General features: G+C 58.2%; 1 protein-coding gene across 2 annotated transcripts; it reads right to left on the bottom strand.

Moving 5' to 3' along the window:
• Nucleotides 1–2,151: 2,151 nt before the first annotated feature.
• On the bottom strand, nt 2,152–26,171 carry Tom1 (target of myb1 membrane trafficking protein). 2 transcript variants are annotated; one of them, XM_004623874.2, is made up of 15 exons: nt 26,028–26,171; nt 17,267–17,351; nt 16,292–16,370; nt 15,773–15,922; nt 15,396–15,530; nt 15,161–15,307; nt 12,702–12,818; nt 7,461–7,594; nt 7,161–7,194; nt 6,912–7,005; nt 6,138–6,258; nt 3,961–4,036; nt 3,188–3,247; nt 2,665–2,707; nt 2,152–2,591 (listed from the first exon to the last, which is right to left on the bottom strand). In XM_004623874.2, exons 1-15 carry the CDS (start codon nt 26,077–26,079, stop codon nt 2,449–2,451), a joined length of 1,470 nt encoding a protein of 489 aa, XP_004623931.1. In that variant the 5' UTR covers nt 26,080–26,171; the 3' UTR covers nt 2,152–2,448. The 2 variants fall into 2 exon arrangements, with proteins under 2 accessions (XP_004623931.1, XP_023572989.1); XM_023717221.1 differs by lacking the exon at nt 17,267–17,351.
• Between the last annotated feature and the right edge of the window lie 138 nt (nt 26,172–26,309).

Here is a 26,309-nt window from a genome sequence, read left to right as displayed (position 1 = left end):
CCTGACAGCCTTTGCTCCCTGTACCGCGGGCCTGGACTGTGCCTGCCTGTTGGGGCTGCTGAGGGCTGCCGTGTCCAGCGGGGTGGGGTGCAGCTCCAGCCTGGGAGCACACACCTGGGACCCTCAGCGTTCTGGAGGGCAGTGTCTGTTACTCCTTTGTTGCTCTGCTGGCGTTCTGTGCTGCACCAGGACGAGGACTGTGGACAACTCCGTGACTACTGACCAGTGGCACTGCCTGGCCTGCACCCCTGACTGCACGGCTCCTGCACGCAGGCTACCCCTGCCTGTGGGGTTGGGCCCACCTCCTCCCAGCACCGTGGGGAGCTGAGGCCCTGGCCCAGCCACCCCCCCTGCCTGCACTCAGCTCTGTAGCGCTGCTGGGGCTGGCTGGGACAGGATGGACCTCGGTGACCTCATGGCTGCACCATACCCACCCAAACACCAGGATGCACTGCTCCTGGCCCCATGTGTGGAGGCGTGGCAGTTGGGAAGGTGGACTCTGGCTGGCAAGGGCCCCAGTGTCTGCACCACAGGCCGTTTCCTCTGCCACCAGAAGAGGGGACCACAAGCTCAGCTGCCACAAGCTGCAAGCTGGCCAGGGTGGTCATGTGGCCAGAACCCTCCCCTGGTCAAGGGCAGTGCTGGGGCAGTGCCGGGGCCTGGCCCTGTGGTAGCTTGGCTGCAGCCCTGGGCTCTGGGCTTCAGGCTTGTCCTCTGGAGTGTACAGCGGGCTGGTGTCAGCGTTAGCTAACGCTGTAACAGTGAGGCTACCCTAATTTGTTCCCAGCTGCAGGGTACAAGACCCAGAATGCTCCTGCGGCCCCCTAGCCCTATCCGTCTTGGTAGAGATGGAGTTTTTCTTGCGTTTTGTTCTTTTGTGGAGGGGAGGATGTGGCGGTCGAGGTGGACTGACCAGGACAGCAGAATTGAGGGGCTGAGGAAGCCAAGGTCCAGGGCAGGGGGGCTTGGCCCAAACTGGAGTGTGCTCCAGTCCCAGCCTGCACACCAGGAACCATGGTGGCTGCATGCTGCCCAGAGGGGTGTGGAGCCTCCAGCTCTGGGCTCACATTTGGCCTGTGCTTGGGGCAGGGAGAACTGCAAGTACACCCCCAGCCAGGCAGCAGCTGTGGGGACCCTCTCGCCCACTTTGCCACCGCTCGCCCATAACCCCAGGTAGTGTGCAGTCTCTGCACGCAATGGAGAGAAACTGGGGTCACAGGACACTCGGCGGGTTGTCTCCCTCCAGGGCCGGCCAGCACCACACAGGCACTGGGCAGTGATGGCCCTCACTTCCTCTTCCTGTCCCATGGGACGCCAAGCAGGGGCGCCAATGGGAGCCTGCAGAAGGGCGAACAGCAACTCAGGATCCAGTGTGTCTACGGGAGAAGGGAGCCCTCCAGAGGAACCCGCAGGCCGGGGAGCTCCCCGAACCCCACTACCCATCCAGCTCTGGAAAATAGAGCAGGATGCAGGGCTGCGGGAGCGCGGATCCACACTGCCCGGACCTGCGGCGCGCGCTGGCGCCACCTCGTGTTCGATGGGACACAGAGGCGCTGGGTGAGGGGCGCGAAGGTTCGCCTCACTGGGGGCTGCCTGGCCGCTGTCGCCCATGCCACCACAAGGATGCTAAGGCAAAGGCAAGCGCAGCCCTCTTCACAGGCGGGAAAACCGAGGCACAGCGAGGTCGGGTAGCCAGCCGGGAACACAGCGCGGGAGCCGCAGCCGTCACTCACTCCTGGGGGCAGCCTGAGCTCCAGGCGCCGCTCTACTTCCTCCTGTCCCACCTGCCCAGCAAGAGCCCAGCAGCGAGGGTTCAGTCCCGGCTCTCCCAGGTCGCTGTGAATAGCCAGCCAGGCACTCTGGCCTCAGTTTCCACATCCAGCTGCAGGTGGGGCTGCGAGGAGGAGTGGAGGAGCAAGGCCAAACTTGGGTGTGCTGGGCGGGGCCTGGGCGTGGGCGCGGCGAGGTGGGCGGCTCCCTCCCTGCGGCGGCCCTGGGGGCCTGTCCAGGTGGGCTGGGCGGGCCAGGCCTACAGGCCTTGGGGTGCAGCTGACACACAAGGCGCATACCCCAAGGCCAGAAGGCAGCACCCTCATCCGGCTGGGACACTGGCTTCCCTTCCTCCATTGCGGATGCGCAGCCCAAACACCGTTGGCTGACGGCTACCTTTATTTTGGGTATAAAAGGCACCTGTCCCTGTGTAAGAGGCTCTAACACCATGGGCGGGTGGACCCACCAGGAGAGGGGAGAGGCGGTGGCAGGCGCGGCCTGGCTGCTTCAGCTCCGTGCGCCGCTTCCGTACCTGGACACTAGCCCTTGGGACCCAGGCCCGCCCAGGGAAGGGAGGCCTCCTGCAGCCTCCAGTTCTCAACACAGCCATCGGGTCCCACAGGAGCGCTGGGCACACCCCAAACTCCCAGAGTAGCTGCCCAGAGCAGCCAAACCAGCTCACAGGGCAAACAGCTGGTCTTCTTCCCCCTGGGCCTTCTTGCTGGGTGCCATGCCTGCCGGGGGCCCAGCAGCCAGGGGGCCAGTGACAGTCGGCAACCGGTCGGCTGCTCTGGCCCGTTCTTCCAGGAACTTGTCAAACTCTGGGGAAGAGAGGGACGTGGGTGGGGGGCCAAGGCCAGGGAGGGCAGGTGGACAAGCAGGCCAGGTCACTACCTTCGCTGGTGACGCCTCCCGTGCGCTCCTCTGTGTTGTTCCCCTAGGGCGCAGAAGGAAGTGTCACTGGTCAGGGTGACGGGCTCATGAGGCTGACACTATGCAAGGCCGACCTGGCTGGCCCAACCTTGGCCCCTTGCTGAGCCACACGGCCCTTGACATCCTCCGGCCTCGGCTGATCCTTTACCACATGGAGGTTGCACCTCACTCATTGGGGTACTGGGCATGGGCCCAGGGAGGTTCGCATAGCTGTGGTGCCAGAGCTGGGCTGCGAGAGCCCCCACCTGATCCTGCCCTCCACCCTGAGGCCTGCAGTCAGTCTCCACGCACCCCCTGCCACCTCCTCCTGGACAGGAGAGGGCCCCAGGGGCAAGGTCTGTCTTCTGACAACACAGGTGGCCAGGGTATCTAAGTGGTGAGTAGCTCACTCAGAGTACTGTGCCCTGGCCAGGCTGGGTGGGGCCACCACCAGTGTGCAGCAGCCTCATAGCCACTCGTGCGGACAGGGATGGGCCCAACTTACCACGTCTGTGGACAGCCACTGCTCGACATCCTCCATGAGGCTGGCCTGGGTGGTGGGAATCTGGGGGAAGATGTGATAAGGCGAGGGGTCAGCAGCATTCTTCCACAGATGGCCCTGTGCTGCCAGGTATACAGGCCAGGCAGAAGGGATGGGGTTCTCGCAGCCTGGGTAGGACCTGTGGTCACCACGGAGCCAACAGGCTCCAGGCAAGGCCCAGAGTGTCTACTTAGGCTGCAGGATGAGGTGGCCCAAAAGACCAGGAGGGTGAGGCTCCCCATGGGACATGGCTGCTGCTAGGATGGCTGCCTCCCCGGCAGGGCTGGGCCTCCTTCTTGGTAGCTTCTGCACTGGTGCCTGATGCATGTGGTAAGGGCCAGCTGTGGAGAGAGCCCAAGGCCCCTGGAGACCACAGGTAGGTCCTTATCCAGGTGAACCAGAGCAAGGAAGGGCAGGGCGTGCTCCCCAGCCTAGGCAGGCAGTGCCTCCAGCAGCTGGGGGAGCAAGTGTGACCAGGTCCCTGGCCCCACACATGCATGTGCGTGCACCTGTGTGTCTCCCATGGCTTGCCAAGGGCGGGGTGGGGGCCAGGAGAGCTGGCTCTTGCCCCGTGTCACACCTGTATGCCGTGTGCCCTAGAAGTGCCCAGCTCTTTGAGCTGACCCAGCCTGGCTCAAGAGAAGCCATGGAAGTGCTCTACTGAGTGGTTGATCCCAGGTCTGACTTGAGTCCTGCCTTCCTTTGGGGGCCCAGAGGGAGTGGGGTACTCTGCTTACTGCTCCAGTGCTTTGCTGCCGGGCGTCCAGGGCCCCAGCCAGCCCGTCGGTTGCCTGTGGGGCTTCATATTTGACCCTGGAACACAAAGGCCATGGAGTGGTCAGGTACTGCACTGGCCATCCCTGTGGGCCACCCAGGGATGCGGGACAGAGGGTGGGTGAGGTCCTTAGTAGGCAGGCTGAGTCCAGGGCTCCTCTGGGAACTGGGCCTGGAACATGACGGTAGGACAGACACCAGCAAAGTCTGTGTGCATCTACGGAGGGCTTGTCCCAAACTGGGTATGAGACAGCCAACAGTTGTAACCAGACAGATCCAGGCAGGCAGAGGGATGCAGAGACACTCAGTGGCCGTGTCCTTGTGCAGATGGCTCTGGGGCCCTTGTTGCACCATCTTCAGCTGTCACAGTGGTGGTGCTGCTGCAGCTGCATCTGGGGGGGGGGGGCTACCATCATGGCCCCTCTGTAGGGAGGGCTGCAGGGTAGGAGGGCCTGGGCAGCCCTGGCTGCCAGCAGGAAGGGAAGGTGGTCCAGACTCAGGCAAGGGGGGGCATTCAGGAGTGATTGCCCTGCCTGTGGGGTACCTGGCTCAGGGCTGGAAGAGCCTTGTTCTTGCTCTGAATGGCCACAGAGGTGTGGAGAGGAAGGCTGGCATGGCCAGGAGGGGGGCCACTCAGTGCCTTCCTTGGGGTACACCACACGCCCCGGAGCAGCCAGGCAGAAGCAGGGTTGTCAACCCTCCCACGAACATGAAGACTGTCTCATTCCTGTCACTGGCTCCCAGCAGGGTGAGTGGCTCTGACCTTGAGAGCCGGGCCCCCTGCACGGTGAGGGCTGAGAGACTGAGGCTGAAGGGGGACAGCACGCCCCACCACGGGGGTCTGCATGCCATGTGGCTGCGCATGTGCGTGGCCGGGTGCACATGGGAAAGGCAGGGGGATGTGGGTCCACGAGACCCACTAGAACTTTCACTCCCTGATTCAGCAGAACCAGCATCTCTGGAACGGCTGTATCACCCCATACACAATCCTGGGGCCACCCTGGATTCAGCCACACCCAAGGTAGGGTGGGGAGAGGTGGGAGCGCTGCTTGGCAGGAGGGGTGGGAAGTATCAAGGTGGGCAGCCAGACCAGTGGCCAAGATGCCAATCTGCAGAGGAAGCCCTTCCCTTGCTGGCTCCTGCCCCTCAGGAGGACAACAGCCAGTCTGGGCCTCTGGCCCTTTGCTCTGAATGCAGGCAGCCCTGTCGGGCAGGCACTTCTCCCTCCACTCCCTGACCTCCATGCGGTGTCCAGCACAGTGTTCTACCAGGATGCTGTGTCCCACCCTCCCCATCAGACCGCATGCAGCTTGTGTCGCACATGGTCCAGGACGAGGGGCCCCCCACTGCACATTCTGGACGACTCAGGCTCAGCAGCACCCTGACTCGGCGCCGTCGGGTATGGAGGTGGGGTGTGGGGGTGGGTGTTACTGGTTCTCAAGCCCTGGCCTCATAGACTGTTCAGGGAGGGAAGGCAGCTCACTCCAGGCCTCAGCCCAGCGGGAGCGAGCACTCGGGCTTGCAGGCGTGGGCAGGCACCCAGCTCTGACAGTGTATCAGTGGCAAGTAGTGGGGCCACACAGGAGTGGTGAGGAGGACTCTCCATCTCTTTTGCAGCGTTCCTTGCTATAGGAAGCAGCTCTGGGGTCATCAGCAGGGCTCTTGGGCCCAGCACGGAAGGCCCCCACAGGGAGCCAATCATCCCTGAGGCACAGGGCATACCCGGGCAGGCACAAGGACACCCCTGAAGCAGGAGGGACTATGGACGGTGTCCTCCACAGCACTGTCCCTCGCTCTTGGATTTGTGTGGGCTAGACAGTGCGGTGGGGACAGGGCCTGGATACACCATGTTTTGGGATCAGATAGCCTCTGGCTGCCAACCTATAGCTTCTGGACACAAGCCACCTGCTTGGGGCAGTGACCAGGCCCGCCCGGGGAAGACAGCCTTCGTGTTGGCTCTCAGTCCTGATGGTCCTCTGCCTGCTGGAGGTGGTGGTGACGGTGGTCTGTCCTGACCCCGGGCTCTGGCATCACACATGCCTGGGAGGGGCCCATACCTAGCTTGGCCTGGAGACGCTGACAGACCCTCCCAGGATCAGCACTCCTCCCACAGGGGGCTGTGCAGACTGTGTACACTCACTCTTTCCTCTGGTCTGCCAGAGAGCTTCCCCGTGTCAGCGCAAACATGTCAAACTCGTCTTCTAGTTGTGCTGAAGCCTCCAGGGACTGCAATCCAGCCCGCACACTGCTGGAGCCCACATCTGCAAGGTCAGGATGGCCAGTGAGAGACCTCACCTGCTGTCCCCATGTCCCCTGCTGGGCCAGGGTTTGGTGCTGTAGGAGCTGCTTGAGGACGAGGCCGATGCGGAAGGGGACTGAGTCAGGGGCAGGAAGCAATTGGGTGGCATCTGCTGTAGCAGGCAGTGGCTGAGCAGCACAGTCATCAGATGTCAAGGAGTCGCAGCAAGCTGGGCGTGGTGGTGCATGCCTGCAATCCAAGAGCCCGGGGAGTCTGATGCAGGGGATCATAAATTCAAACTTGGTGTGGACAATGTAGCAACTTAGTGAAACCCTGCCTCAAAATTAAAGGCTGAGCATGTCAGTGCAAGCCCCTGTACTCCAAAGGGAAAAGTGAAGATACAGTGACTCAGTGGGATCTGAGTGATGTCCTAGGGCTTGGGTAACCATATGGCCAAGCCCAGTGATGTCCCGGGAATGCTGGGGTGGGAGAGGCCCAGTCCAGGAGTGACTTGGAGGCACAGTGAGAGAAGGCACTAGCTCAGGCCTGGCCAAATGCAGAATGCGGCCTGCAGGCACCTGCAGAGCAGCACAGTGCTGAGATCCCAGCGCTCGCTGGCAGCGCCCACCTGCACAAGGCTCCCCTGAACCCCATGGGCAAGGCTGCCGTCCTTACTCATTCCAGCCAGCTGGGACTCCAGGCTGCTGGCGGCTGTGGGGTCAGCGCCCATGCTGATCAGGTCAGCTGCAGGGTCCGGCTCCCTGGGGGCCTGGGATGGGTGGACACGGGCTTGCTTCTTCTTACAGCCCACTACTTCCTCCCTCCATCAGCATCTAGATGCCCTTGGGCACCAGGGCCCGGCACCCACTGGTGGCTGTGCCAGCTCCCTCACAGCACAGCCAGGCAGAGCCACATGTCCTTTACCTTGGTGGTCTGGCCTGTCCGGAACCGTTCAAACCTATTAAGACAGATAGGTTTTAGTCAGGGGCACACTGTGCCCAGCTTTTCAAGCCATGGTCTTGTGCACACATGGGTTCCTGCAATGGGGTGGGGAGCAGGGGACCCGGCACACCTGCGTGCCTCCGTCCTGTGACAGTGCCCCTCACTCCGAGGCAGGAGACGCTGCTGTGGACATGTGCAAGGCCAGCTCTGGCTCTGGGCAGGCGCTGAGGGTGCACATCCCCGTGGCCTGCCTAGGGTCCGAGAGGGAGGGGCAGGGCTTACCTCTCATGGCGCAGGAACACATTGTTGAGGTTATCGTTGACCATGAGCAGCTCCTCCGTTAGCTGCTCACTGGAGATGCATGGGATGAGCTCCAGGACCCGCTGCTGCATGGCGCGGCACGTCCGGTGCAGCTCCTGGGGGAGAGGCCATGAGACTTGGCCCCCAGGGCACCCCTTCAGTGGACTTCCAGGAGCTGGCTTGGGCCTCTACTACATGGGCCTGAATTTCACCTCGTAAGCATTCTACACTAATGTGAGCCCCGTGAACTAACTCTGAGGTGGGGAGTTGCTGTGTTGCCCCTACTGATGGCAAGTGCCTAGGCTCAAGTGGCCCTCCAGCTTCCGCCTCCAAGTGCAGGGATTACAGGCACCTGCCACCATGCCTGGCCACATCCTCAATTTAAAACAGGAAAACTCCAGCATGCTGACCGTGCTGTGGGCTCCACTGGCTGAGAGCAGCCCTCAGGTGGCTTCTCCGCCTCCGCCTACAAGGAGGCTGCCGAGCACTGCACTTGCCTCTTGGTGAACACAGAAGCAGCGAGGGCTCAAGCCTGGGCCCAGGTGTCCTCCTGAATAACTTCCCAGTTATTCTCAGCAGTGGACTTCTTTTTGGGATAGGGTCACGACATGAAGCCCAGGCTGGCCTCCCTCAAACTCACAGGGATAGTCCTGCCTCAGCCTCCTGTGTGGGATTACAGGTGTGGCCAACACACCAGCTCTCTGATGCATTTCCAAGTAAACCGTCCATTTTGGAATAATTTTACACCTACAGCAAAGCTGCAAAGGCAGCGCTGAGTTCTGAACCCTTCATCCAGTTTGATGTCTCAGAACTCAGATGGCAGCATCGGTGCCATCTCATTCCCTGGACCGACCCACGGGGGCTGCAGGGCTCGAGGCCTGCCTGCCTTGGTCATTATGCCACTGGCTGAGTGCGCGTCACTACGTGGCACAAGTAAGCCCACGTGGGAAGGGGCGTGCACACTGCAGCTCATGCGCCAGCGCGGAGACAGCTGCCCCTTCCTCAGGTGCTCACTGCGGGGGGCCAGCGCAGCCCGCTGCAGCTTGGCTCGGCAGGATCTGGGGCTCACCGCGCAGCTGCTGGGTGGCTCTCTGCAACCTACCTCTCTCCTCACGCGCATGCCCACAGGGGACTTGGGCTCACATTCCCACCAGCCCTACACTTATAACAGCAGCACCAGGAGCCAGAGTGGGGTCAAAACCCAGGACTGCTGCCACTCGTCACATGGCCCAGGCCTGTCCTATTTCCCCTGGAGCACAGTGTCCACAGAGCCAGCACACAGCGAGCCTGTAATGGTTGATAAACTGTTGACATACCTTAAACTTGTGAAGTTTAAGCAGTTCAGCAAGGAGTCGGGCCTCATTTCTAAATATCTAGAGACGGTGTGAGCGCTATACTCACCCTAGGGGTAGCCTACTTACAACAAAAGGAGGAAAAGGCTCGTCTGCAGCTGCACTCTTGTTGTATTTGCAGTCTTCTGCTGCCCTGAACTACTGTCCTTCAGCACACCACCCCGCCTTGGAGCCAGCTGATTACAGACTGAAATCTCCACACATGGTGAGTTAACTAAACCTTTCCTTTCTTAATTTTGGGTGTTGGGTATTTTGTGTCAGCAATGAGAAAAAAATAGTCCAGAGAAAATTTGGTATTGGAAGTGGGGATGCCACTGTGACTATATCTTAGGAGCCTTTGAGCTTAAGGGCCTTTGGGAATGGCTTGCAGGAAGAGTTTGGAAAGGTTTAGAGATTGTTATGGTTTGTGTCCATGGGTCCCCCCAAAGCCTCATGCAGTCAGGGGCGGCTTCTGGAGTTTGTGATTGACTGCTGTGGGTACGGATGCTGCACCTGCCCTGGGGCAGGTGATTTGCATTACAGTGTAAGCAGGGGAGAGAGGCTGCTAGCTGCCTGAGCTGCTGCCCCTCCCTTTGCTCCTCGCCACCACCAGGAAAGGCTGCCCTCTGCCATGTGCTGCTCTGCCTTGGAGCCCGCTGAGTGTGGACTGAAACCTCCAGTAACTGTGAGCTAAGTAAACCTCTCCTTCCTTCATTTTGGGTGTTGGGTATTTGTCCCAGCAACGAGAGAAGAGTAACTGGGACAGATATATTGCCTGAAAGAACAGAGCTGGAACATTTTAAGGCTGTTCTGTATAAGAGACCCTGGTCAGAGCTCAGAAGACAAGACGGCTGATGGAAATCCTGCCTGTAAAGACCAGGCTGGGGAGGTTTCTGCTGGGAAGAGGGCCTGCAATGGCTGCTGGACTCCAGATGATGTGTGCTATGGCTTGGCAGAAATGTCCAGAGACTTTGCCTGAGACTGAGATTAAAGGAAGCAGACTAATTAATCTGGCAGAAGAAATTTCAAGGCAGTAGAATGTTGAAGCTGTGGCATGGCTCTTGCTGTGGGCTTTTGGCCAGATCTGTGCTTAAAATCAAGAGTATTGCCTCGCAAGTGCAAGGGCCTGAGTTCAATCCCTGGTTCTGAAAAAAAAAAAAAAAAACCAAGAGCAAAGAGCCCAATCAGCAGGATGATTTGAAATGTGGGTTTGGCCCAAAAGGAACTTCCAGGTAAAGCTTTGTAGTTCCCAAAATGAACTACAAAGACAGAGCTGAGGCAATCATGACTAGGGAGGAGGGACAGAAGAATATAAAAAATGACCTGAGAGCATCACAAGAAACATCAGGACTCTACTCTTTGCAGCCTCAAAACTGCAAAAATGTTTGTTTCAGGAGAAAGCCACAGACTATCATGTTCCAGAATGGAGGTGGCACAGAGAATCAATCAGTTTTGTAGTGCCCAGCGATCCAGGCACTCGAGCCCTACAGCCGAGAGAGGGAAGCCAGGACACTGCTCCAGCTGGCAGCAGACGCTGGCGTCATTCACATGGTGCTGGCTTTAGGTGCATGCAGAATATGAGTTGTGGGGTGAAGGTTTCCACCCCAACTTCAGAAGGCCTGGAAGTCCAGGCTGTGTGCCCCGAGGAGGGTAAAGTGTGAAGCTGTGAGGGTGAACCCAAAGGAGCAGCAGAGACCTCAGAAGTTTGGAAAAGGCAGGGAAGTGGATCAGCTGGGAAAACCTGCAAGGAGGAGCAGAGCACCCGGAGAGCAGCCATGGGAGCTGCCACCACCAGAAGTGCCACTGGGGTGGAGCCACACAAGTTCTTTAGAGCTCAGTTTGCCACAGATTGCCTGAGGCGGTGCACATGGAACTACAGGATTTAGTAATTCCCTTGCTGGATTTTGGACTTGCTTTGGATACATTCCTTTGTATTCCTCTGTTTGTAACTTTTTTGCAGGGGTATCGAGGATTGAACTCAGGACCTTGCACTTGCTAGGCAGGCACTGAGCTATGTCCCTGGCCCTGTCTGCAACTTTTGGAATGAAAATGTTTTATTTTGTGATACTGAATATTATAAGTATTAACCTTTTGTTTCGTTTGTACAGGGGATCACAGCTAACAGTTTGCCTTACATTTTGGAGGAGACTTGGGATTTGGATTTTTCAGCAATGCTGAAACTGTTAGGACGGCCTTTTGCATAAAGGGATGTGCATGAGTCTTTGAGGGGACAAGAGCACAATGTTACGGTCCTAATGTGACAGAATGTCGAAGGACGAAACCCTGGTTCTCAGGGTTGGTAAAGCTGTGTTATAATGTTCAAGTTGTGAAATGCTAATGAGCATGTCTTTGTATCTGGAAAAAATTTAAAGAAATGTGTTTGGCTGCCATGCTGACAAGGGGTAGACTGTATAGGCTGATAAACTGTGTCAACTTGAGAAGTTTCTTTTTTTTCTGCAGGCACTTATGCCACTGAGCTAACTCCCCGGCCCTGAACTTGAGAAGTTTAGAAGACTCCGCACAGGCCGGGGTCCTTCCTTTGGAGACATCCCGTGCAAGAGGGTGGCATGGAGAGGGCATGAGCGCTATAGCTGCCCCAGGGTGGGGAGCCTGCTCACAATACAGGGGAGAAGTCGAGGCTTGTTCTCCCTGCTTGTCTGCTCTTGTTGCACTTTCGGTCTTCTGCTGCTTTGAGCTACTGTCCTTCACCCCGCCACCCCGCCTGATGCCAGCTGATTACAGACTGAAACCTCCATACACTGGGAGCTAACTACACCTTCCCTTCCTTAATTTTGGGCATAAGGTATTTTTTTCTTAGCAACCAGACAAAAGTAACTAAGACAGGACCCTTGAACAGGAGCTGTTGGTTCTAAGTCTCTGGATTTCTCTTTCATCGACACCTCAGTGCCATGGCTGGGCTGGGGAAGCCACACACACAGCAGTGCCCCCCCCCCAAGTTTTCCTAGGGCTGCATCTGCTTCCCTTCCACATGCCTACTTCTCCTGGGTGATCACAGGGCTCCTCAGTAGGGACATGGAGAAAACATGGCGTCAGCCTGGCACAGTTGCATATCTGCCTATGGACTGTGGGTTCTCCCGGGTCTTGAGCTCCCAGCCTCTTGTGTGGACCAACTTCCATGGGACAGGCAGGTTCCTAAGTATGGCCTCCTAGCTAGAGACAGGACGGCAGGGACACATGACATACAAGAAGAAAAGTCGGGCTGGTGAGATGGCTCAGTGGTCTAAAGCACCTACTTAGAACAAGCGAAGCTAAAACAAAGCACAGGGACCGCGGTTCAATCCCCAGCGCCACATGCCAGCCAGCCCCGCCCCCTGGTGGGCTGAGCTGGACACACACACACACACAATAAATAAATAAATGTTAAAAAAAAAAAAAAAAAAAAAGAAGAAAAGTCATGGCTCCCCATTCTCTCTGTGCCTATCACCCCAGTTTTTTCTAGGATTGACTCAGGAGCTGACTGCAGCAGGTGCCAACTGGGGTTTCACCTGAAACACTGCCTTTGCCAGGCATGGTGGTGCTTGCCTCTAATGTCAGCACTTGGGAAGCTGAGGCAGGAGGATGGCTGTGTGTTTGAGGCCAGCCTGAGCTACATAAGCAAGTTCAAGACCAGCCTGCACTACATAGTGAGACCCTGTCCTAAAAATCCAAAAACTAGCATTCCCTCTTCCAAAAACAAAAACAAAACAAAGAAACCCACTGCCTTAAAAAAAAGAAAGAAAGAAAGAAACCCACTGCCTTGGATTCTCACATCCAACATGACACTACAGCAACCAGAAACGGAGGCACTGAACAGCAAGGGGCTGACCTGCGTCGGAATGTCCGCCTGTGGAGCCCACAGAGCTGGGGAGTTCCAGGGAGGGCACCTGCTCACCTGCAGTAGCTCCAGGTCAGCAGGCTCCGCCTGGGCAGGGGCCAGCTCGGTCAGCATCTCCGACATGACTCGTACATTCCCACTCACCAGCTCCAGCTCACTGCGCAGCTTCCCCATCTGAAAGGCAGGTGGGGAATGAGAAGCTGAGGAGGGACAGAGCCTGGGTGATGCGGGCTCCCCACCCCACCAGCCCCTCACAGGCAGGTGCCACCCACCGCTGCCATCTCCAACCCTGGCAGATGGCAAGGAGTGGGTGCAGAAAACCACCTAAGGGAGGGAGCTATGGGCGTGGCTGGAAGGGAGTAGCCTGGCCTCTGGGGCTGAGTGTCACTAACGAGGCCCTGGAGGGAGGCTTTAGGCCTCCCCTCTGCCCAGGAGGGCTGGGGCTGCGTCTTCTCCAAAGCATGCTGCCCTAGGGTCTGGGCTCTGTCTGGCTCCCAGTCTACTTTAGGCCACAGGGTCCTGGCCCAGCCTGGCCACCACCTGAGTGCAACACTCAGACGCAGCACTTGTTCTGAGGAGAAAAGAGACCCTGGGCTCTGGGCCTGGACCCACAATTGTGTGGCGCAGCATCCCGGACAGGAGGACTGTGCAGGTCTTTGGTGCATGTGTCGGACGTCACGGGTACTGCATGGTCAAGACGTCTATGACAGGTCCCAAACCCACCGGGCTGAGGAATGCTTTCCTTCACCATCACGGCTCAGCTCATGGGTCCAGAGCCAGAGGGTGGCAGTTTGGGAAATGCTGGCACACGCCCTGTGGCAACTGCCCCATGTAAGATCATCATGAGCGTGTGTGGAGCAGCTATGACTGAGCACCTAGTATGTGCCAAGCACTTAATACAGATTGCTATGTAATAGTTGTCAGGATGGATCGCATTACCCCAGTGTTTACAGGCAAACACACGGGAGTACAGAGACCAGGAGCAAATCCACCCCTGCCCAGACACTTGTGCCCCCATCATGCTTGGCAATGTGGACTCTTAATGATCATTTTGCATGAGCAGTCAAAAAGCTCCTGACCACCAGCTTGACACTGCCAAGCCTGAGGCCTGGCCAGAGAAGAGCCTGGTAATTATGTCTTAAAGCACCTGGCCACCCTCCATGTCTCAGGAGACAGAGGAGACTGCAGCTTGGGGCAACACACACTCTGGTTTCTTAGCAAGAAGCTTCAGCATGAGAAGCCGTCAGTCTTGGGCAAACCGGGTGAAATCCTAACCAGTGAGGGAATGCTTTGGATTATCAGGTAGTTTTACACTACCTTTTTTTTTTTTTTTTTTGTGGTGCTGGGAAGGAACCCAGGCCTCACCCATGCCAGACAAGTGCTCTGCCCCTGAGTTACACTCCTGGCCCTTTTCTGCCAATTTGCCAGGGGTGGCCTTGAATTTGTGATCCTGTGCCTCAGCCTCCAGCCCCCATACTGGGATCACAGGTGTGTACCACTTGCCCAGCTGGTCTTATGATTTTTCAACACCTTTAATTGTTTTTTCCAGTTAACAAAACTTCCCTAGTAATATTTCTAACTCTGGGAGGTACCTTTGTAACTGGCTACTATAGGAAAACAGACATTTCTCTTCCATTGGAGGTAAGAAGATCCAGGTGACATACACAGAGCCTGGCAGGGACTCCGGCCAGCCTGCCCTCTCCTCACCAGCTAGGTCTTCACCCCAGCACACTCAGAAGCTACCTTTGGACTCCCGGATGGTGGCCTGTACCTGCAAAACCCACTGCAGAGCCAGGCCTCACCTGTGGTACCCGGACCCTACAAATGAGGGCCTCCACTGGTCAGGCAGCCTCAGCAGCTCAGGGCAAAGAGGGCACAGGAAACTGAGGTGCACAGGTAGCCAGAGCTCGCAGGCCCTCAGCTCCACGGCTTTTCCCTGCAGCTTTGTGGGAGGCACGATGGTGCGATGCAAAGCCAGTTGCTTATTTTTGTTCAGGTGTTCTAAACCATTTCGGCCAGAGGCTGGACTCGGATTGGACCTCTGTGGGGAGCTGCGATGGCACCAGGGACTGTGGAGAAGCTGTGCAGGATGCTGGGCTCAGGATGCATCTGCCAGGAGTTACTTCCACCGGACCCTGCCGTCTCTATAGGCTGCAGACCCCCTCTCTGGACCACACCTTTCTTTTTCTTTTTTCTTTCTTTCTTTTTTCTTTTTTTTTGCTCCGAATGCCTTCAGGGCAGGTTTGGCTGGCGAGTTGTCGGGATCGAACCACAGAAACCTGAGCCTGACTGCTTTGTTGAAGCAGCCATTTAGAGAATTGAGCTGGGGCCGGGGAGATGGCTCAGTAGGATAACCGCTTGACTGGCAAACTTAAGGATCTGAGTTCAATCCCTGGTTCCACCAAAAAAAAAAAAAAAAAAAAAAAAAAAGAACTGAGCTAAGGGCCAGGCCCCCCAAGACCACACCTAACAGGAGGAAAACATACCCTGGTGGCCCTGTGGGCTTGTCTTTTTACCTGCTCAGGAGTTGGTGTGATGGGCGCATCATTGGGCAGCATGGCAGGGGCAGGCACAGGAGCAGGGCACTGGCTCAGGTCTCCTTGCCGTCTGGCTTCAGAATCCTGAAAGTTCTGTCCTGCTGGGGCCTCTGGAGTGAACACAGTCTAGGGACAGGAGCCAGGTCAGAGGGGCCCATATGCCAGTCCTCTGGGACCCCCCCATCCTGCCTGTCCCCATACTGAGACCACTCACCCTCTGGGGTGTGTGGATGGGTGACAGCATGTCCAGGTCTGTCATGGGGAACTCTAGGCCCTTCCTCCGTAGGTCCTCGTAGACGGCCACCACGCCCGTCAGGTCAGGCGAGCTGCGGAATGCGTCAGCCCAGGACTAAGAAGGGACAAGGGACACAGCCGGTAACCACTGCTCACTTCTTCCTACACACCTGCCCCCAGGACCCAGACGGATGTCCTCCCCTGGGCAGCCAGGGCTCTAGCGAGCCCTCCGCTGCACCAGGCTCACGGCGATGATCACCCCACGGCCCGTCCAGGCAGAGACCATGAGGACGCCCAGCAAGGATCTGCAGGTGGATGTGCGGTTCCCACTGTTCTCTCGCCCTGCCCAGGACGCACCTGGATGAGGCTCAGCACCTTGTCATGCACGACAGTGGGTGGGTTGTTCCTAGGCAGGATGGTACGCACTAGCACACCCTCTACGAAGTCCTGGCTGGCCACCAGCACATGGAAGCGGTGTCCACAGTTCTTGACACAGGTTTCCAGGACCTGGGGGTGCCAACACCCCAGCCCTGTCAGGGCTCCTTCCATGTCCCCGCTGAGGGACAGGGTAATTTGCCCTGAGACTGGAAAAAGCGCCCTTGCTGTCCAGCCCACAGGACCCACTGGACGCCACTGCCACTGCCACTGCAAGGAGGCTGGGGCAGGTGCCCACCGCTAGCCTCATCCACTCCCAAGTGCCAGGGGTTAGGCAGTGTCCACTTGCCTGTGCTGGGCCTGGGTCTCTAAGCTTTTGCCACCCTACATGCAGCCAGGGACTCTGGCCCCCACCCTATGTCTGCCCCCATGCTGGGGCAGGAGACAGGGAGACACAGACAGGCAGACAGACAGACAGACAGACAGACAGCTGGCACTCACCGTCAGGGCCAGCATCACCTCGTGGAAGTTCTTGTTCCCTGCCATTCTCTTCTTCAAGGCCCGGAAGGCATCCTTGGGGCTGGCAAATGCAGGGAAGGAAGGGTAGACAGAGTGCAGGGAACCTGCTCTGCAGCACCACAGGCCAAGGGCCTAGCTCAGGAGCTCCGGAAGGGGCACAGGCTCGTGTCACCCTCTGGCCCACACTTGGCTCATTCAGAACCCTGCTGCCCTGCCAGGCACAAGTGAGGGGTCCCTGGCCTCCTCTGACCTGTACTCAGGGAGCAGGAGCCAGGGTCGTGCTACGGCCCCAGCACGGCTTCTGCAAGTTGAGGCAGTGAGCGCAGGCAGCAGGCATGGAGTTCTGGACCCATCCTGCCGTTGCTCTGCTGGTTTTCAGCTGTATCTCCCTCAAGCCTCACACTGTATGGGTACCATATTGGTAGCTGGAGGCTGGTGGGATGTGTGGGTGGCACACAGGACGGTGGGCCAGGGGTTCTGCTGGATTCCTCCCCATGAAGCTTGCCAGGTGCTGTCTCTGGTGTGTCCTCCCATGTGACACTGGCCTGGGCCTCCGGCCCCCTGCTCCTGTCCTTGTTGGGGTTCCTGAGTGGACTGTGGTCCATACCACCTGTCTCTGCTTGTCTGGGTAGCTGGCTGCTCTGAAGGAACGAGACCCAAAGCTCCAGTGCCCCATGCTTCGGCAGGCCCCGTGACACCAAGGAGGAAAAATCATAGCCCCACCTGTCTCGCTGTCTCCTTTACCTCCCTGCCCTGCCTGCTCCATCTGCAGAGGGCATGTGTTCCTGCCACAACTGGCCTTGGCTGGGAGCTGCTGGGCAGAGACTGCACGCTGCCATGACCAGCTTCCTGCACCCTGGGTGAGGCTGGCCTGGACCACGGCCTGCCTGTCTCTAGGGGCATGTTCCTGCCTCCGGGCTCAGGGATCCCAGCCCCACTCCCCTCAGCAGCCCTCACCCCTCCTCCGTCTCGTTGATGATGTCGCAGATCTCCATGTTGAGGGCCCAGTCCTCGCTCTGCAGGGAGCCGTCGGTAGCTTTCTCTAGAAGAGGTCATGAGTCAGCAAGGACAGGGACAGGCTCAAACGGATGGTGGCGGGCGGAAAGATTCAGAGGGTGGAGGATGATGGCTTCCTGGGCACCAGACATGGGCTACTGTACATGGGAGCTTCCACCTGTCACCTGATTCGTTTTTTGGGGGTGTGTGTGTTCTGGGAATCAAACTCAGGACCTCATCCTTGCCAGTCTGGTGCTGTGCTGCTGAGCCACAGCCCTGGTCCTGCACCTGATTCTTGCAGCAGCCACCAGGGGCTGAGGCTCTAGGGCCTGACTGAGCATTGCTCAGAGCCCTTGTATCATTCCGTGTTCAGCCTGTCCTACCCCGAACTCACTTCCTGGGGCCTCTACTGAAACTAGGCCCTGTGGATGTGCACGATACCCTCAGTCAGAGTGCAACACTCCCAAATGGCTCAGGGCCACATCAGACTGGCCTGCACAGAACAGGTGCAGGAAGCACTGGGGCATCTAGGAGTCAGATGGCTTCAGCACGAGGACACTCACAGGTGATGCAGACCCATCTACCCTGGTGTGTCCAGCCTGGGATGGGCCAGGCCTCGCTGGCCACCTCTGCCATCTCAGCTCAAGGGGTTCCTGGGTGCTGCAGTGAGGAGCACAAGGACCTCTGCCAACACTGGGAGCATGCGCACCTCCTGGCTTGCACATCGTCCTGTCCCTGTTTTCCACAGCAGGCCGTGCCCCACAGTGCCCAGCTGCAGGACTGTGACAGGCACGAGGCCCCCCCCAGCCTTCCACTCCTGGCCTGCAGCTCCAGAGGCGAGGTGCTCACTTGTCCTGCAAGGCAGGCTCTTGTCCCCACAGTGAGACATCCCTTGGGTGCCAGCCCGGATCTGTCCAGGACTGCGAAGCCAGCTGAGGCAGGGCGTTTGGAACAGGAAAGGCAGCACCGAAGCTCCTCCGTGCCACCCAGGACCCTTCACACAGCCACAGGCGGAGCTCGAGGCAGGCACTGGGCCTCCACCACCAGGCCAGTGGAGCCTTCCTGAGGGGCCCAGGCTCAATGCCTCCGTTCCCCCAGGTCTACCACCTCTCCCAGACCTCCCACCTGCCCCTGCCCACTACTCTCCATGCTTCCTAGGGCAACATCAGAGTTCAGCTGCCGTGTCCCACCGTGTCCATGACAGCCATTCTAGAGCACCGTAACCTCCAAAGTTGGGCACTACACAATCTCCTGTGCCATCAGCGACAGAGAATGTGGCCTCAGCCCTCCCCCAGTGTCCACTGTTGGACTTCAGGTAAGTGAAGAGGAAAGTGTATCATGGCAGGCCAGCGCCCGGAAAGGCACAAGAGCCAGGGCCTTGCTCCTTCAGTGCTGCTGGCCCAGTGCCAATAGCCAGGCCCCGCTGGCCACCTCTGCCATCTCAGCTTGGGCCTCTTGGGACCCCACAGCAGCCTGAGAAGGACCAGTACCTCTGCTCCAGGGGTGCAGACAGGACTGTGGTGGATTTCCTCGTCCCAGGGTCGGGGAGAAGCCATGCAGGAGGGGAGGGGAGAGGACAGGCCAAGAGTTAGGCTGGAGAGTGGCGTGTGCCGGTGGCAGGCTAGGGTGAAGGCCAAAGTGGGATGGATGAGCCCACCCAACAGTTCTAGCAGAGGCTGCAGGAGGCTGAGTGAACTACTGTGGCTTCCCCATCCCCGGAGACCCGAGCAACTGTCACGGCCGTGCTGAGAAGGGGAGTGGATACTCTGAGCCTCAGGTGCCGAAGGCCAGGCTGCAGATCTGCTTGTTGCTAGTACTGCTGCTGGCCCAACACAGCCTCTCTGTCCCAGTGGGCGCAGGGGCACCAGCTCAGCAGAGCGAGGAGTCCGAGGCCACCCCAGGGCAGTGGCCTTCATGCACACTCACTACCTGTCCTCCCTTGGGGTCTGTCTCTGGGTCTGCATGTGCAGCATCAGATGGGCAGAGACAGTGGGGTGTGGCCGACAATGTGTGGAGGCCACAGAGTGGGGCATCTGCCCAGCCTGACAGCCTGGGCTGGGACTAGGAAATCGAGGTGCTGGTGCTGTCCTGGTCACTGTCCTCTGTGCAGCTTGGGCACACTGTGGACTTTGGCCCGGATGGAGCCAGCGCTTCCCTGGCTGTGACCCCTCCAGGGTCTAACTGCTCCTGAACCCAGCAGGCTGAGGTGCTTCCCACCCTCAAGGACCCCTCCCCTTCACCATCTCAGAGAGAAGAGAAACCAAGGCATAGTTCATGCGCTGCAGAGAAGTGATGGGGACCGAGAGGGGTAGGTTTGCCTCCACAGTAGGAAGCACCACATGGTGTTCTCAGAGGGCACAACATGTACCCAGCCCCACAGGGTACTGCTGAGCCCTGCGAAGCTGCAGCCAAGAAGGTGCTGAGTCCGTGGGAGGTGGTGGTGCAGCTGACAGGAGGAAGGGAGTCGGCAGAGGCAGCTCTCAGCAGACAGCTGTGTGACAGCGATGGCCGATGGCCGGGCCAGTGCCTCAAGCTCCACCAGCCTCGCTAGCCCCACCCCGCCTGTGCAGAGGGAGCCGAGAAGCCACACAGGCCGTGCCCAACCTGCAGGACCTGTTTGCTGACTGACTACATGAAGGCTGTAGTCACATCTGGCAACAGAACCTGCCCTGCAGCCTTTCTATTTTTTATTTTTTTTTTGGTGGAACCGGGGATTGAACTCAGGCCCTTGCACTTGCCAGGCAAGCACTTATTCTACTGAGCTATCTCCCCGGCCCCTATTTTTTATTTTTTGAGCAGAGTATGTTTACTGAGGGAAAGAAAGCTTCAGTCTGAAAGACAGACGGGGTGGGGTGGGGGGCAAGCAGGTAGTCACCCTCCGCAGCCTTTTTAAATGCAGTGTTTTAGAGCTGGGTGTGGTGGTGCGCACCTGTAATCCCAGCACCTGGGAGGCTGGAGCAGGAGGGTCACTGTGAGTTTGAGACCAGCTTGAGCTAGGAACGGCACAGACAGACCCTGTCTCAAAAAGACAATAATAAATAAATAATAAATGAAGGCAGTGCTTCCCCTTGGCACTGGCTGCTCTACGGGAACCCTCATTCTCCTTCCATGTGACCATTCCTGGAATCTTTTTTTTTTTCTTTTTCTTTTTAATTTATTTATTTATTTATGTGTGTGTGTGTGTGTGTGTGTGTGTGGCCAGCTCAGCCCACCAGGGGGCGGGCTGGCTGGCATGTGGTGCTGGGGGATTGAACCGTGGTCTCTGTGCTTTGCTAAGCTTGTTCTAAGTAGATGCTTTAGACCACTGAGCCATCTCACCAGCCCCTGCTTTTTTTTTTTTTAAATTTTTTTTTTTTTAGTATTTTAAAAATTTATTTCTTTATTTGTGTGTGTGTGTGTGTGTGTGTGTGTGTGTGTGGCCAGCTCAGCCCACCAGGGAGTGGGGCCGGCTGGCATGTGGTGCTGGGGGATTGAACCGTGGTCCCTGTGCTTTTTTGCTAAGCTTGTTCTAAGTAGGTGCTTTAGACCACTGAGCCATCTCACCAGCCCCTATTGCTTGTTTTTCAAAGACAGAGTCTTGCTATGTAGTTCAGGCTGGCTTTGAACTCACAATGTAGCCCAGGATGGCTTCAAACTTGTGGCAATCCTCCGGCCTCAGCTTCCCAAGTGCTGGGATTACAGGTATGCACCACCATCCCTGGCTTGCTGGTTTCATCAAAAGTACACCGCCACAGAATCATCTAGAATGTTACCATAGTAGGGCATGGTGGCCTAGCCAAGTTGACACATAAAGTTAACCAGCATAGTGGTTCATTCTCCTGTACCTATCCCAAGGAACTGAGTGTACCAGCCAACACCTGTCTGTCCCTAAATTCTGTGCCAGCCCCTGCAGTCTGGCTGGCCTTTCCCACCTCTTCCCACTTCCTCTCCACATCCTTGTACAGCAGCCCACAGCACTCGCAGGGCTCCTTCTGTTCGCTGCCACAATCCCGTGTCCCAAGTCCCTTGTCCAGGTTGGTGCTGGCACCTGAGGCTAGGTCCCTGGCAGGCGTGAAGTGCTGGCCCTGCTCAGCTGCAGACACCAAGAACGCCTGGACTGCACTCCCTGGGGTCGGATGCAGGTTCCGGCAACCTGGGAGGCATGTAGACAGCTGTGTTCACTCTAATGCAGGCCAGAAAAGACCACAAAATAGCTCATCCAGGCCACGATTTCAGGGCTGTAGTTACATGAGAGAAGGTCAAATTAATACAGGTGAGCCAGTTAAAGGACAACAGCCACCAAGGTGGCCCTCAGTGCACACAAGTCTGAGCTTGGTGCCAAGCGACTGGCGCCTGAGCAGTGGGGGTTCAGGTTCAGAACTCCTGGACTAAATAGAGAACCAATCTGCCGTGCATCTCCTGTTTCTCCCCAGATGAGGACCCCAAGCTAACTAGAAGACAGTGAGAGTTTATATTTTTCCTCTATACCAGAAGAGTGGAAATCCTGAACTTCACCCTTATTTCTCTAAGCTCAGGGTGGGAAAAAAACTTATTTGCCATTCTACTCAGAGTCAGGCCATGGCTTTGGGTCCAGGTGTGCACCAGCTCCTGCCCACACTTGGAACCTGAGCTGTCTGTGAACGTGAGAGCCAGCCTGCCTCGGCCTCGGCCACAGAGACCAACACAAACTCAGAGCCTGGGCCGGCACCACAGCCCTGCCCAGGAATGCTGACCACAGCAGGGAAAATCCTGAGCCACCTCCTGCGTGGCAGGCTCAGCCAGGTGCTCTGAAGGGCCAGACACAACCCACGTGACAGGTCTACCACTGGACTCACTGTGCAGGCAGCCAGCTGGACACAGGCCCAGCACCCTGCTCCAGGCCACAGGGCCGCTGAGGCCACTTGTTTTCTGAAGCCTGCCTGGGCCCTGCCACCTGCGAAGCTGGTGCGAAGCCCTGTGAGAGGCAGGCCACGGTTCTCAGGCCAGAGACCTGGGCTCGACCTGGCACTGCGCCACGGACTGACGGAGTCCACTCCGAGGAACACAGCCTTCCCCACTTCTGCCTTCAGCCACTGGTGTGACCCAAAGATCAGCCACCTGTGAACCCTCAAGACAGATGCAGTCTGTTTCTGTGTGGCTTGAGAGCTACAGAAGGAAGTGGCAGGAGCAAAAGCCGAAGGGCAACATGTCTGTGGCGTGTGAAAAGGACAGGCCCTGCAAAGGGCGCCCGCGCAGTCCTCCTGGGGAAGGCTGTGCTTACGCAACAGCAGCCGCGCTAGGTGGGTGCAAGAGACCTCCGCATGCTGACTCGAGGCCCTTGCGGGAGCGGCTGGGGCCTGGTCTGGTTGGCTCTGGCAGCCATGCAGCTCACTACCCCACAAAGCAGCCTGCGCTCTGAGCAGCTCAGAGCGGGCCACCTACACCAGCTCTTGCATCCCTGAAGTCTCCCTGCCCCTTGGCCTGGCAATCAGTTCTCCTGCCTCTCCACAGCCTCTCAGCTTCTGTCTTCCTGCCAGCACCAGCCCTGCCCATACTCCTGCTTGGCAGGGAGCAAGTGAGGGATCCTGCATCATGGGCAGTGCGCAGGGCACAGCCAGGACAGAATGAGGCCTGCCCAACTCTCCAGGTCCTCAGCCTGCCACCTGCAGGACTGGCTGTCCACCAGGTTTCAGGGGCCCTTCGTTGTCACACTTCCTTCCTGTGGCTCCCTGGTGAGGCCTGTGGGGGCCCTAAGACAGCTCTCTCCACCTTCTCCTGCCCAAACTCTGAGCTTCTCTTCCCACCCACCGCCCCAGGGGTGGGCTGGCGACCTGCAGCGCCCACCTGCAGTCTCTGGGTCTGCAGCTAGACATCCCAGAAAGCTGGTGGCTGGACTCCAGACACGGGGGATGGCTCCCTAACATCTGACGTCTGTCTGTGAGCACAGCCAGTGAGATGTGGATGCAGGGTCCTCGGCAGGGCTTGAAGTCCCCAGAGATGGCTGTGGTCTCAGCCAGGCCTAGGACGGCCCTGGAACCCTCCTGGCCTGAGCTGCTTCCTTGGGAGTAACCTGGACTTGAGGGTGGTGCAAATCCAGGGAGCATACCCTGACCTGTACCCCCTGGGAGACGGGAGGACAGTGCAGACCGAGGCACTGTGTGAGGGCTGAGAGATGACCAGGTCTGGCCTCCAACCCGGGAGTAGCTATGAGCCCTTAGGGTGGAGCTGCCCTCAGACCACTTCTACTGAAACAGAAAGCATGGGAACCCTCATGGGGTCACCTTAAAGACTCATGCCCAGGAGTCTAGCTTGCCCCTTCCTCTCCCCTGCTGGGTCCAGTACCACGCTAGGCGCTAGGCGCTGGGCCGTGAGGTGGGACAGTTCTGCTCTCAAGAGGTACAGTCCAGCTCCCAGCACTTAGGGAGGCTGAGGCAGGAAGATCCCAAGAGTAAACCCAGCCTGGGTAACCAAGCAAGACACTATTTCAGAATAAAGACTTTAAAAAGTGCTGGGGGGAGGGGTAGGTGGCGGGGAGATGGCTCAGTGGAATAAGTGCTTGCCTGGCAAGCGCAAGGGCCTGAGTTCAATCCCTGGTTCCGCAGGGGGGAAAAAGTGCTGGGGATATAGTTTAAAGACCATTGGTTCAATCTGTAGTACTGAGAAAAATAAAAAAGAGCGCAGGCCAGGTGAGGATGGAGAGGAGTACAAGTATGAACAGGACAGTATTGCTGAGACCACCGGAGCGATGAGGTTTCCAGTCACTCTTTGGGGACAAGCGTGCTTCACGCTAAGAGCTGCCCGCAGTAGGAGAGCCCAGAGGGCAGGAGCATGGGACAGGATCCTGGGCTCAGGATGGCCTCTGGGAGGAGGCAATGATGCCCACGCTCTGACATCACAAGCAGCTCTGTGGGACACACAGGAAGGAGTGGGCACTCCAGCAGTGTGACCCAGCTGGATGTGTGTGCGAGGCTGGATGAAGCCCTGTGGCTCAACCGACTCCATGGGTGAGTGTCCCAGAACCCACTGTCCTCTGAGGCTCTGCTCCCAACACAGACTGCAGGAGAGACAGAGAGGAGCCTCGGTCACCAGCAATCACACAGCGGGGTGGTGTGCACAGGAGACCCTGTTTCGGGGAGCTAAGGCAGTGGGCTGCCTCAGGCCAGGAGTTCCAGACCAGCCTGGCAGCACAGAGAGGCTGAGACTGCATTTCAGAAGGATATATATATATATATATATATATTTTTTTTTTTTTTTTTCTCCAAATGCCCTCAGGGCAGGTTTGGCTGGCTTGAGGTGTGGGGATTGAACCACAGCAACCTGAGCTGGACTGCTTTGTTGAAGCAGCCAAAATGGCAGAAGGATTTTTTTTTTTTTTTTTTTTTTTTCTCAAGACTTCATTTCAAAACACAGAACAGTCACAGACAAAGAGCAGTCCTTCTGGCTCTACATGCAAAAAACTCAAGACAGAAGCGTGGTAGTGAGGCCAATGGCTCCTCACACTGCCCTACTTTAGAGCAGCTTCAGGTTTGGCTCAACTCTCAGCGGCTCTGGGTGGCTGATGTCTGCCTCTCAGATGCCCCTGGGTCCTGGGTGAGGGGGACCGCCACCTCCCTCCAGATGGATGCGCCATAGCCTTGGGGACTTGTTAGAAATTCTAGGGATCCACTGGGCTGGGGCACTGCCATGGAACCTTAATGAGCCCTTCGGAGGATTCTGCTGTGCAGCTCAGGGTGGTGGGTCCCCAGGGCGAGCTCCTCCAGGCAGCAATCGTTGGTCCATCCCCTGGGGTATCAAATGCGGAGTATTCTCTGGGAAGTCTTCCTACCATGAAACTTAATCCACCAGGGTAAGAGGAAACGCTTTTTTTGTACTGGGAATGGAACTCATGATCTCCTGATTGCCAGGCAGGCGCTGTGCCCCTGAGTTATATCCCCGGCTTGAAACACAGTTCTTTGCCAGGTAAGCTGGTCCAGAAAGCCTGGGAAAGAGTCGGCTGACTTTGAAGGCTGATCCATTTACTTATTTTGAAGCAGGAAGACTCAGTGAGGTCACCTTTTCTCCAGCCCTGCAAGGTGGCTCCACGTGTGCATGGGGGGTCGGGCCGCACCTGCGTGTCCCCAGGGTCCTCTGGTGACTCCTGGGGTGGGCATGCATGGGGATCTGGGCCACGCTTATGTGTCCTCCTGGCCCCCTGCACGGTGCCTCCTGAGATGGGCGTGTATGGGGGTTTGGCCTGCGTCTGCGTGTCTCCCAGCTGCCCCGCCTGCCCGGCTGAAGGCTGAAGACGCGCTCACAACAGCCACGGACACCCGGGGCAAGCGCGACACAGCAGAACATCACAGGCACACGGGGGACCCCGCTTCCCGGTGGGGTGGAGTTCCACAGCGCCTCCCAGTCTCTCCACGCGGGCAGCATGCCGGGCTCTCAGTACCAGCATATGCGACCTTCTGCCGCGCTCTCAGGGAGCCCAGCGCTCGAGACCCGAGGGCTGAACCGCAGTCCCTTTAGCCCCCAAAACTTTCTCCTTCCACCAGGGACCGTCGCTGAGCGAGCATTGGCGGACAGCCGCAACCGGGCCCGCCTCACCCCCACCGATTGGCTCCCGCCAGCGTCCATCCTCCGCAGAGGCCTGCTACGGGAGCGCGCTCACGTCCATCACAGGTGGGCGGGCCGGGCGCGACTCGCCTCCCTCGGCGCCCGCGCCGGCTCGGGAGGGGCCCGGAGGCGCCAGGGGCCGAGACTGCGCGCGGCTCCAGAGACTCACCGATGCGCTGTCCCACCGGAGAGCTGAACGGGTTTCCCAGGAGGAAGTCCATGGCCGCGGCCGCCGCCGCCACCAGCGAGGCAGTCAGCTGACAGCAACGGCCGGCACCCAGCCCGTCACGTGACGCGCCGGCAGCCGGAGGCGGGGCCGAGCGCTCCAGGCAGGGCTCCGCCCAGAAGTGGCGCGCGGGGCGGGCCCGCCACGCAGGTCCTGAGCGCGCCCCTCCCGAGTGGTGGCCTAGGGATGTGCCTCGTGGCCCAGGGATGTGCCCTAGGGATGTGA

Source organism: Octodon degus, unplaced genomic scaffold, assembly GCF_000260255.1.
Source record: "Octodon degus isolate 3935 unplaced genomic scaffold, OctDeg1.0 scaffold00004, whole genome shotgun sequence".
Classification (NCBI taxonomy): domain Eukaryota; kingdom Metazoa; phylum Chordata; class Mammalia; order Rodentia; family Octodontidae; genus Octodon; species Octodon degus.
Note: the sequence above shows the minus strand (reverse complement) of the source record. Positions and strands in the feature narration are given on the sequence as shown.